This window comes from Otolemur garnettii, unplaced genomic scaffold (assembly GCF_000181295.1).
Source record: "Otolemur garnettii isolate 467f Iridium unplaced genomic scaffold, OtoGar3 scaffold00218, whole genome shotgun sequence".
NCBI lineage: Eukaryota > Metazoa > Chordata > Mammalia > Primates > Galagidae > Otolemur > Otolemur garnettii.
Window position 1 is genome coordinate 134,795 of NW_003852613.1, and position 13,093 is coordinate 147,887.

General features: G+C 46.5%; 1 protein-coding gene across 1 annotated transcript in view; it reads right to left on the reverse strand.

Annotated features, from left to right (window-relative positions):
- The window catches only part of SNAP29 (synaptosome associated protein 29), a 31,975-nt gene that overhangs the window by 13,831 nt on the left and 5,051 nt on the right, over positions 1-13,093 (reverse strand). Inside the window, exon 2 of the mRNA XM_003801682.3 lies at positions 3,662-3,858. Coding sequence (XP_003801730.1) covers positions 3,662-3,858 — 197 coding nt within the window. The remainder of the gene's footprint in view (positions 1-3,661; positions 3,859-13,093) is intronic.

The window sequence follows — 13,093 nt, forward strand, 5'->3', positions numbered from 1 at the left end:
CCGTCTCAAAAAAAAAAAAAAAAAAAAAAAAAGTGTGTCAGCAAGGACAAAAAGGGCTTCCCAAGAGACAAATAAAACTTTAGTGAAGGCCAAAGGGTTTGTGTGATAAGGATGTACACAGGAAATGCAGGAATCAAACAGAAGTCTGATCAGAACAGCTTATTTTAAAAGCTTTAAAGTGACAACATTCCTGGCATTTGTGGACTATAGGTTTTCATAGGATCACAAAAATTTTACTCAAAATTTATTGCATCTTACAGAAGCAATAATGCACTGCAGAGAGCTCTGCAAACTGAGGGATTTGTGAGCACTTGGGGCCGATCTCTGCAGGCCAGGCCTCAGCGCTGTAAGCTGCTGGGCTCTTGGAACAGCCAGCGCCCCCCTGCATACTGGTTTCCCCTGTGCTTTGACTGCTGTGTGTCTGCCCTGACCTTGTCTTTCCACTGGTGAGCTCCTGCTCAACTTTGACTCCATGTGAAAGGTCAGCTCCTCTGTGCAGCCTTCCTCTGCCCCCAGGGGCGATGTGTCCCACCTCTGGGCCCCTACTGCAGTCCTGCTGAGTGTCTGTTTTCCCTATGTCTCCCAACAGTCAGACTATGCTCTTGTAGCTTCAAGCTGCAGGCACAGCACCATGCAGGAGGCCACCACACGGCACCTCTGTAGTAGCCTCTCCAATGAAGCTGCACCAATCTGCTTCCCTGCACACTCGGGTAACTGCTAAATCACTGTGAGGTACGTCAGTTAAAAGTTTGCTTTTTCCTGGATGCAGTGGCTCATGCCTGTAATCCTAGCACTTTTGGAGGCCAAGGCTTGAGGGTAGGCATTCAAGGACAGTCTCAACAACAAGCAAGACCCTGTCTTTATAAAAAATAAATGGCGGTAACTGTAGCTCAGTGGGTAGGGTGCTGGCCACATACACCAAGGCTGGTGGGTTCGAACCTAGCCTGGGCCAGCTAAAATAACAATGACAACTGCAAAAAGAAATAGCCAGGTGTTATGGCGGGCACCTGTAGTCCTAGCTACTTAGGAGGCTGAGGCAAGAGAATCACTTAGGCCCAAGTGTTTTGTTGTGAGCTCTGACACCACGGCACTCTACCCAGGGTGACAGCTTTAGACTCTGGGCCCCCACCCCACAAAATAAAATAAATAAAAAATAAAAAATAAATTAGCAGATGTGGTGACACACATTTGCAGTCTCAGGTACTCAGGATGGTGAAGCAGGAGGATCACGTCAGCCCATGAGTCGGAGTTTGTGTAGAGCTATGATTACATCACTATGCTCCAGCCTGGGTGACACAGTGAGATCCCATTGCTTAAAAAATAAAAGAAAAAGGCTGCCTTCTTGTGTTTACTATGTGTTAGCAAAACCAATATAGCTGATTGCAGCTAATGTAAAGGCAGAGGCTATGCAGGACATGTGATATTTGGAACCTTGAGGCCAACCTCACTGAAATAAGTATGGCTGCTTTACTGATGGGAAGCCTTCATCAGAAGACCTTGAGTGTTAAAGATGCTCCAAAAAAAGACAAAACTGCTCTTGAAGCCACAGGGCCGTAATGGCTTTTATAGCAATGTTCAGGGTGGTACGGACCTCCAAAAGCTCTGGGAAGCACTCTTGGTAAAGAAGCTTCCATTCCACAGACCTGCTCTGCTCTGCAGTTTATGCTAGGAGAATATTCTAGTCTAATGTGGATGAACAACTTGTCTTTTCCTATGGTAAACTGTATAAAACTTATATATATAAAACATCTTTCCTATTTGTATATTGAAAAAAAAACAAACAAACTCCAAACTACAATTGGGAGGGGGGAAGAGTAATAGATATTTAAAATTAGAGTTGAGCTAGAAAATCTGGACGGATGATGATTATATGGCTGAGCCAGAAACCAAACCAAACCAACCCTCTGAACTCTGGCTGGTTCCTCCTCAGGTTACCCACTGAGACCTGCTTCCCTTCCTCAGGTCCTCTCTGGAAGTTCCAGTAGCGTCTCCTGCTATTCTTTCTGCTATTACCACAAGCTCCACTACCAACATTCCCTTCTACCCTGCCCCACCATGACCTTGAAGAAGCTTTCCAATCTCTTCCCTACCATACCCTGTGCCTTGATCTTGGTAGTGGCTGCCCAGGTGTACACACAGGTACACAGTCCTTGGCTCTTCGCTTAAGATGCATGCGTTTTACTATGATGACCTTTTTAAAACCAGCTCTGACTATTACAGAAAGACAGAGATGGCTATGGAACTTGTGAAATCTCATTGTATCAAATATTTTTCTGGGTTAAATGGAAGCAAAAGGCTACAAAACCAAAGAATTATTGATTACAACTATGAAAACACTGAAGCCTGTAATCCTAGCATTGTGGAAGGCTGGGATGGACTGCTTGAATTCAGGAGTTCAAGACCAGCCTGAGCAAGAACAAGATCCTGTCTCTACTAAAAACAGAAAAATTAACCAGCTGTGGTGTGGGCGCCTATAGTCCCAGCTACTCAGGAGGGTGAGGAAGGAGGATCGTTTGAACCTGGAGTTTGAGGGTGTTGTGAGCTATGATGATGCCACTGTATTCTAGCCTGGTTAATAAAACAAGACTTGGTCTCAAAAAAATCAAAACAAAATAATTTGTAAAAACAATAAATAATAGGAAAATCTACATTTCAGCTTCTGTCCTAGGGTAGGTCAATTACAGGTAGATTTCCCATAACATGGCTATATTGTTTTTATGATAAAAACAGACACAATGATCTGACATACACAGTAGTAATCTATTTCAGCAGAAACTCAATTCTTTTACCCTTGAACACATGGCACTTACGCCTGCCTAAACCCCATGTATGAATTTATGGTATTTGTAGCCAAATCTTCTGAGGAAAATAATCTAACTTTAAAATGGAAATCAATGGGAATGGCTCCACGCCTGTAGTTCAATGAGTAGGGTGCTGGCCACATACACCAAAGTTAGTGGGTATGAGCCTGGCCAGGGCCTGCTAAACAACAATGACAACTGCACCCAAAAAATAGCCAGGTGTTGTGGCGGGCTCCCAGCTACTTGGGAGGCCGAGGCAAGAAAATCGCTTAAGCCCAAGAGTTGGAGGTTGCTGTGAGCTGGTGATGCCAGGGCACTCTACCGAGGGTGACATAATAAGACTGTCTTAAAATTAAAAAAAAAGAAAGAAAGAAAGAAAGAAAATCAATGGGAAAACTGGATTAGACAGGAAAAAGTTAGATATGAAAACTTAATACAGCAGAATCTCTGGGAATCGACCCCCAAGGGACTATAACCAACTGGTCAACACACAGACGTGGTCAACACAAGGAATCAGGCCTGCTGTGCTGACACGTACATGTGGTGCATGGCCATCTATGAAAATCAGGTCAACGTAAGGAGGTGGTCAACTATGGAGGTGCTACTGTACAGAGGTAACAATTATTGGAGTAGCAATTTCCTTAAGACTCAATTGACACAGAATTTATAGATTAGATGACAACCAAATGAATGCAGTTGAGAGAAGGGGAGAAAAGTTTCTCATTTCAAAATGTTTGAAGATGAATCCCTCCTGCTGAGTAACTTATGGAGTTTCTGGATCCCTTTAAGGCACTAACACAGACTGAAAACCTTGACCATTCACACTAACGCACACTTCTGCTACTTATATTCCCACTCACCTGTTGCTGGCTTGGGGGGTAAGAGTGCCATTCTGTTCAGGTGGCGTCTCTGCAGGTTTGGACTTGAAGTAATTGACGAGCCCCCCAAACACACTCTTAATGCTGTTGATGTGCTTCTGGCTGGTCTTCAAATCCTGGTCCATCTTATCCACTATCTTCTCTGTACGTTCTAAGACTCCTCGCTGCCGGACAAGTTCCTGGGGAAATCAAGAGGCAGTGGCACTACACCTTTTTATAATTCTCCTCCAACCTTATAGAGAACTGCACCTAGAAGATACTTCATAAACCCTCGGAAGCACATTCAGAGACAGAGGCCATCACAGGTAAAGGGCACACTGTCCTTTCTGACAACACACTCCTTGCCTTACCTCACTTGCTTTCCTCAAGCAGGACCCTTCTCAAGACCCTTTCCTGAGAAGGGAAACACAACTCCGCCAAGATGGATGGGAGTGTGCCTGTGGGGCTCAGAGTTCAGGACCTGACTGGCAGCAAACTCGCTCTAGCCCCTCAACCGTGGGAACTCTCATGGACTTAGACCTGGTACTGTCCTCTGGTTCTGGTGCTCTACTCTACCCCTATATATAACTATGGTCTCCATTCCAAGGCCACTTCCTCAGAGAAGGCTTCCCAAATATCATCTCTAGGGCAGGACTTCTTCCAATAGCCCAGGGTGCTCCATCCTCTCCCTGCTTTTGTTTTCCCAAAGTCTTGCTTTGCTCACTGCTGAGTCTCCAGGGCCTCACTTAGCAGCTGCTCACAGCAAATGTGCCCAGGGGATATGTGAGTGATACCGTGAGGGGGCCGGTCTGGGCTTGACTCCTCCCAGGCTAATGGTTCTGGCTCATGGACACAAACACACCAGACAGCAACACCATCACCTTCCTTCACCTCCTCTCAGGATTTACAGATAGCCATCTGCCAAGTCCCCTGGCTGTGAGCTGTTACTACAGCCACAAGACTCTCGAGTTTTGTTTTTCCTACTCCATGAGGCAGCTCTGCCCTTGCCTGTCTTCCTCTAAATCTTCTATCCATCCATCTCCCTTTGGCTCAGCAATCATGTTAACTATGTAAATACCCTTTAGAGATGTTTTTGTTTTTGTGAGATAGTTTCACTATGTTGCCCTGGGTAGAGCACCATGGCATCACAGCTCAGAGCAACCTCAAACTCTTGGGCTGAAGTGATTCTCTTGCCTAAGCCTCCCAAGTAACTGAGACTACAGGCACCCGCCACAACGCCTCACTATTTTTTGTTGCAGCTGTCGTTGTCTAGGTAGAATGAGCCAGGTTCAAACCTGCCACCCTTGGTGTATGTGGCTGGCACCATAACCACTGTACTACAGGCACTTAGCCAAGAAATGTTTTTTTCTTAATACCCAAAAACAAAGATATGAAAAAATTTAAACAAACACCTCAAAATCTGAAGGGCAAAAATGAAACTATATATGGTTGTTGGAGCCCATTTTAGATATAAATGACATAAAAGGTGTTGGTGGAAGGTCTTTAGAGCCTTCAGGAACTCAAGGTAACAAGAGGCTAAAATTTTAAAACGTAACATATAGACAAAAAGCTGAAATATTGGTTGAATTTACTATAAAGCTTTGTTTAACTCTCATTAGAAATGAACTCAGAACTGTTCAACTTTGTAGCTCCAACTCCTGGGCTTAAGCGAGTCTCCTGCCTCAGCCTCCCAAGTAGCTGGGACTAGAGGTGCCTGCCACAGATGCCAGCTATTTTTTAGTTGTAGTTGTCATTGTTGTTCGGCAGGCCTGGGCTGGATTCAAACTCACCAGCTCTGGTGTATGTGGCTGGCGCCTTAGCCACTTGAGCTATAGGCACCAAGCCAGCTTTGAATCTTTATGTTCTTCAGCAGCTCATGAGACATGACTGAACAAACATTGCTAAGTAAAAAAAAAAAAATTTTCTCAACTGTGTCCTTAAATATGTCAAGAAAATCTTGCAAGGGCTGATTTTCACAAGATAAAGGAGAGAGCCATTAATGTATTAATACTTGGAGTTTCAGTAGATAGATGCCTATAATCCCAGCACTCTGGGAGGCTGAATCTCCTGAGCTCATGAGTTTGAGGCCAGCCTGAGCAAGAATGAGACCCTGTATCTACTAAAAATAGAAAAACTAATTGAGCATAGTGGTGCAGGCTTGTAGTCCCAGCTACTGGGGAGGTCAAGGCAAGAGGACTGCTTGAACACAAGAGTTTGAGGTTGCTGTGAACTACGATGTCATAACACTAGACTCAGGGCGACAGAGTGAGCTCTTATCTCAAAAAGAAAAGATCCAAACAAAACAAGTCTATCATCTCATGTCCATACTGCTCTTTTCTGGAACCAGACAGAGCTATAAGTTGGGATTAAAATGATTTTCTGTCACCCTGGGTAGAGTGCCATGGTGTCACAGCTTACAGCAACCTCAAACTCTTGGGCTTAAGCGATTCTCTTGTCTTAGCTTCCCAAGTAGTTGGGACTACAGGCACCTGCCGCAATGCCCGGCTATCTTTTTTTTAATTTGTTGTAATTGTCTTTGTTGTTTTAGCAGGCCAGGGCCAGGTTCGAACCTGCCAGCCTCGGTGTATGTAGCTAGCATCCTACCCACTGAGCTACGGGTGCTGCCCCATCCAGGTATTTTGGGGGTTGATGTATTACTAAGAGTGCAGTCCCAGCTTGTTTCATAGGCTATGGGTGATAATAGAGTCTGAAGCTGGAAAGACACTCGGTGCAGTTGGGTCTGAGTGTGACCGAGGCTCTGCTGCCACACCAGAAGGGTGGTCCTCTGCATCTCTGACAGCGTGCTCTTCCCATCACTCACGCACCTTCTCACCTCAGCCTCCCCATCTCAATTTGGAGAGCTGCACAGTAACAAGTAGTTGATAAAACCTTCCCCAGTCTGGAATGAGATCTTATTTTCTTCTATTCGTAAATGACACATTCTCTCAAATTCACAAAGAGTCTGTTTTACTATGCTCATAGTCATCTTAGATGTTTTGATGGAAGCTCAGAGAAACACATGAGGTTGGCTTGCTGTGCATATGAGGCTGGAGGGCCAGAAGAGTGAGTGCTGCTCTGCTTTCTGAAGTTTCTGTGTGCTGGTAGCTAGTGTTCACTGGCGGTCATGAGGCCAGCAAAGGAAGAAGAGTTTCTTCCGCTAAAACCCACCCCCAGCAGGCAGAGGAAATGACTAGACTCAATGTGCTTGTGACCTAGTTCTAACCAACAAGGAAGAAGGAGAGTTTGGCTAAGCATCAGCAGGAGCACCAGGAAAGAGTATGCTGACAGTCTCTAAGTCCAGGCTGGGCAGGTGCCTGCAGCTCCCTGTCACAAAGACAGGACTCAAATGCTCCAGGTCCCAAGTTGCATTCCCATCCCCTAGAAGTAGAGCCATGGCACATCTTCATCTGTCACCAGGAGAGTGAGGTCCCTGAAGGGAAAGGGTGGCTATGTAAGCTTGCTAAGGGTAGCAAGCTCCAGAGAGTGCCCTCAGTATAAAGAATGCACACGCCAAAGTGCTTACTTAGCTCCGGTGATTGCTAAGCATTACGGGTGATTTCCCCCTACTTCCTTGAGCCCCAAAAAGAATTTCCAAAAATTAACCTGGAGGTGGCACCTGTGGCTCAGTGAGTGGGGGGGTGCTGGCTCCATATGCCAAGGGTGGCAGGTTCAAGTCCGGCCCCGGCCAAACTGCAACCAAAAAATAGCCGGGACTTGTGGCAGGAGCCTGTAGTCCCAGCTACTCTGGAGGCTGAGGCAAGAGAATCACTTAAGCCTAGGAGTTGGAGGTTGCTATGAGCTGTGTGATGCCACGAACTCTACCAAGGGCGATAAAGTGAGACTGTCTCTACAAAAAAAAAAAAAAAAGCCAGGAGATTGACTGCACAGAGAAAGGAGTTTCTCAATTTGTGGCTTGTGGCTTTTGTCAGCTAGAAGGATCTCTGACAATGCCGGGGAAGCAGGAGACAAGACAAGGATGTTGTGAGGATATGCACTGCATAGGTCATGTCCAAGGGTACCGTGGGCCTTGCTGAGATCAGGGAATCCTTGCTGGCAGGTTCTCTTTGGAAAAACACACACACACAATGACGGGGTGTAGTAAGATCTGTGCCCACAGATGTCACTAGTCCTCACTCTCTACCAGATACATTCTAGGTGCTAGGGATCCAGGGTGAACAAAATAACCTAAAATCTCCATCCTGATGTTGCTTACAGTCAAACAGAGGGCAAGAGGAGTGAAGGTCAACCTGCTGTTATTTATTTATTTTTTTTTCAGACAGAGCCTCAAGCTGTCGCCCTGGGTAGAGTGCCATGGCATCACAGCTCACAGCAACCTCCAACTCCTGGGCTCAAGCAAGTCTCCTGCCTCAGCCTCCCAAGTAGCTGGGACCACAGGCGCCCACCACAACGCCCGGCTATTTTTTGGTTGTTGGTTGCAGCCATCATTGTTGTTTGGCGGGCCCAGACTGGATTCGAACCCACCACCTTAGGTGTATGTAGCTGGCACCTTAGCCACTTGAGCCACAAGGCGCCAAGCCTGTTTTTTTAATTTGTTGACGACACTGCGGTGCTGGGAATCTAAGGAGGGCAGATGGGTCCTTGCTTCATGGAGCTTACAGTTTCGTGGGGGAAGCAGAAGAGAAGCCCCGCCCCCACTACTCTGCACACACTCCCCACCCTGCAGAGATTTTTGGTGGCCTGGTTTAAGGGGGTCAGGGAAGCCTCCTGCTGAGGTCTGAGGAGAGATTCAAAGTTAAGAAGCCAAGGCGGTAAGAGGCTGGGCCTGGGGCAGCTGCAGGAACTGAAAGGGGAAGTGGAACTGTGTGGTGAGGCAGATGGCTGGGGGTGAGGGTGGCGATACTGGCAGGATTGAGCAGGAAACACTCAAGAGACAGGATGCCAAGGCCTTGGAGAGGTGGCAGTGACCACAAGATCCCAACACATCTTGCAGATGGTCTTGTAGCCTCCCTGGTGAGTACCCCTAAGTTCCTGCACTTGCAATTAAACTCAGATATGGACTAATAAGCAGGAGGAGGTCAATCTGGGACTGCTGAGCTGAACCTAGAAATTGGAGCATGCTCAGTCACAGCACTGAGTGGGTCAGAAATGCAAGGTCTTAAGTGCCAAAAAAACTGCGGAGTGTAATGGTGGGAGAGCTCGCTGGGGCCCTCACTGCTTGTGTGCAGGCTGACCTGGGGCTGAATAAAGGACCAACTCAGGACCCACTTCATACTGCAAAGAAAGGCCTGGCCCTTGTCTTTGGGATACCCTGTCTGATAAGAGTGTCCTTGTTTTAATGAGCTGTTAGGCCAGGCCAGATAGTTTATGCTAACAGCAAGACTTATGATAGGGACCTTGGGCTATGTGGTATCAGCTTGAGTTCAGAAGGGGCTGGAGACAAAACTCAGCCATGCTGGTGCTAGACTCCTGAAAAAAATTCTGGGCACCAGGCTTGAGTGGGCTTCCGTGCTTGGCAATACTGTGTGTTTGTTGTCACGCATCATTGCTGGAAGTAAGTGTTCTCCACATAACCCCACTGGGAGGGCACAACTTCAAGCTCATGCCTGGTCTCCCCTGAACTCTGCCCTCTGCACCTTTTTCCTTTGATGATTTTAATCTGTATCCTTTTGTGTAATAAACCATCACTGTGAGTGTAACAGTTCTCAGAGTACTCCTAGTCACCACAGAACCTGAGGGTGGTCTTGTGGACTCCCTAACACCTCCAAGCAAAACTTAGAACTCTCATAACCACTACCTCAGAGGCGAAGGCTGGAGAACAGCTTCTCAGCTTCCCACAGCATGTTATCTAGTTGGCAAAGGAAGCACCTTGGACATGGTGGCCATCAGCATGAACAGATGTGCTGAGAAGGGGTAAAAGTAATAGACAGAGGCCAGTCTGCCTTAACACTAACTACCCTCACAAGGTGACCTTTACAGCCAAGGAACCAGCAAATGTGCCTAGGAATCAATGGCCTATAACTCAATCACTGATGGTTTACTAAAAACTAGTCAAAAGGCTAAATCCAGGCTGCGCACAGTGGCTTAGTGAGAAGGACTGCTTGAGCTGAGGAGTTTGAGACCAGCCTGAGTGGAAAACAGGACCATGTCTCTCTCTCTCTTTTTTTTTTGAGACACAGTCTTACTATGTTGCCCTCAGTAGAGTGCTGTGATATCACAGCTCACAGCAACCTGAAACTCTTGGGCTTAAGCAATTCTCTTGCTTCAGCCTCCCAACTAGCTGGGACTACAGGTGCCCACCACAACGCCCAGCTATTTTTTTTGCAATTGTCATTGTTGTTTAGCTGGCCTAGGCTGGGTTTGAACCTGCCAGCCTTGGTGTATGTGGCTGGCACCACAACCACTGTGCTACGGGAGCCAAGATCTCATCTCTTCTAAAAACAGAAAAAATTAGCCAGCCATAGTGATAGGCTCCAGCAGCCCCAGCTATTCAGGAGACTGAGGCAGGAGGATCACTTGAGCCCAGGAGCTTGAGGCTGCTGATCACGCCACTGCACGCTTACCAAGTGAATGAGCAAGACTCTGCCTCAAACAAAACAAAATCCAGAACACTCCTAGTGGTGAAGACATGATCCGATACTACTTTTCTAGCACAGTCCTTCTTCCCCAACAGAAGCAGCCCGCGTACCCAGAGCCATGCGTTCTTCTCCCCACAATCTTGCCTCTACTTCCAAGCAATCTTCTGCAGGTCATTTATATATCTGGCAACTGTTTGGGGAGCATGTAGTACATAAAAGATGTGCTGGGCAGTGTGGAGATAGACAGTGAGAAATGGGTAAGAGACTGCTCCTCTTTCATTGCTGACATTTACCCATCTGGGGAATTACTTTATCTAGCAGCTTTCTGTCCCTTTCTGTCAGCTTCTGCTAAGAACTCTGTGTGCAGCACAATCACCACAGGCAGCCTCAGAGGGGCGGCTCTGGTCAGTACAGCCCCTTATTTGGAGAGGGCTACTCCATACTAGCTTCCCAGAAAACAAAATACCACGCAGGCAACGCGTCTACTCTAAGTTACGGGGAAACCCTAAGTAGATCACTTCAATGGACTCTGCTCCTGGGATGCGAGGGGTGTCTTTCTCTCATCTGCCTCTTTGAACCAAATGCTTAGGGTGGCTGCTGAGTGCTAGAAAAACACAGATAAGATGAGTGAGCCCCACAAGATCATGTGGAGGATGTGCCGGTGGCGTATCATGTCCAAACTCTACCCAACACTCTACAGAAGATCACTTGAGCCCAGAAGTTTGAGGCTGCTGTGAGCTGTGATCAAGCCACTGCACACTAACCAGGCGAATGAGCAAGACATTGCCTTAAACAAAACAAAATTCAGAACACTCCTAGTGGTGAAGACACTTTCCATGGATGTTGCTGGACCAGCCATTTGGGCTCTGGTCTAATGCTTATTGCTGGACACCTTCTGAAGTGAGCTCCTGGGTTCTAGAAAACGTCATCTCTTGGCTTGGCTGTTAAAGGGGAAGTAGAATCTCCTTCACCAGGGTGGTAGAAAAGTGTATAAAACCATCTGCACAGGGTTACACAGATAAGAGTATAGAGTGAATCCAAAAGTCTGGTTTTAAAATGCCTTTTTTCTGGCTGGTCCAAAGGTAGTTGAGTTATCTCACTTGATTGTTCACCATCAGAGATTGAACTCCTTGTTCTACTCTTTCCTCCCTTCTTACTACTGCACTTGATTAGTATTAAAAAAATAATAAAATAAAATAAAATAAAATGCCTTTTTTTTTGAGACAGAGTCTCAGTCTATTGTCCTTAATAGGTGCCATGGCATCATTATATTATAACTCACAGCAACCTCAGTCTCTTGGGCTCAAGCAATCCTCTTCCCTCAGTCTCCCAAGTAGCTGGGACTACAGGTACCCACCACAACACCTGGCTAGTTTTTCTATTTTTAGTAGAGGTGAGGTCGAGGTCTTGCTCTTGCTCAGGCTGGTCTCAAATTCCTGAGCTCAATCAAATCCAGCTGCCTCGGTCTCCCAGAATGCTAGGATTACAGGCAAGAGCCACCATACCGGCCTAAAATGCTATTTATGTTCTTAGAGATGGCTACAAAATGCTTAGCTAAGTGGTCTCACTCAGTCACCTAGGCTGGAGTGCAGTATTGCTATCATAGCTCTCTGTAACCTGGGCTCAAGTGATCTTCCTGCCTCAGCCTCTTCAGTAGCTGGGACTCCAGGTGCATGCCACCACACTCTACTAATTTTTGGCCAGAGATGGGTTTGAACCTGCCACCTCTCGCATATGGGGCCGGCACTCTATTCCTTTGAGCCACAGGCGCTACCCTTTAAAAGTATTTTGTAGACACAGGGTCTTGCTGTGTTGCCCAGGCTGATCTCAAACTCTTTGCCTCAAATAATCTTCCTGCCTCTGCTTCCCAAAGTTTGTGAGCTACTCTTCTACGGCAGCAGCTGTGTCCAAGGCAGCTCAACTGTGGGATGAATTCCCACAAAATTAAATGAAATGTGCTCTTTTAATTCCAGAAACTGCGGGAAAAGACTCATGTCGAGGCCTAAGCAACCTGGGAAAGCACAGTGGGGGCCTGCAGGCAAGGCTTAAACAGCCTTCTACATGGAACTCCGACTGTGCAGTCAAGTCAGCCTCCCAGATAAGGGTTGAAATGGCCCATCTGTGCAGGGGACATGACTCAAAGGTTGGTGTGAGCGAAAAGAAAAACTCCATCAGTAATGATGTGAGTAAAACTCCACCATAACAGCGGGGCCTCCAAACCATGAGAAAACAGTCATGGAGCCGTTTCTTGGAAATTTAATTGAGTACATGGAAGAAAAGGTTTTACTCCCTGTTTATCCTGACTTTTAACTTTAACAATAGAAGTCAGATAACTATAGCTGTTTTAGGTCTTTAGAGAGGAATAGCCTGAGGCCAGTTCTTAAAATGGTTATTTCTTTTCTATAGTTTAAGATAAAAATAGAGGATGTTAGGATTATTGATCAATGTGGTGTACGTTATCAGTTTACTATAAAGTGTCAAGAATAAAGACATTTTGCTGCTACATGCTACATGTAGTCGTTTCTTGCTTTCATACTATTATAGGAGCGAGCCTGCACTCGCGGCCAAGCTGTCCTTCTCTCCCCGTGAGAAATCACCACCCAACATTCAAGCGTTAAGCTGTCTCTAAGAACACCCAACCTCTCCCCCAATGGGACTCTATTTTCTTTTACTATTATTCCTTATTTCTTTTTTTCTTTTGCCATGTACTCCTCTGCCTCAGTTTTAAAAATTAGAATTGGTGGCTCGGTGCCTGTGGCTAAAGTGGCTAAGGTGCCAGCCACATACACCTGAGCTGGCGGGTTTGAATCCAGCCTGGGCCCACCAAACAATGACAGCTGCAACCAAAAAATAGCTGGGCGTTGTGGCAGGCGCCTGTAGTCCCAGCTACTTGGGAGGC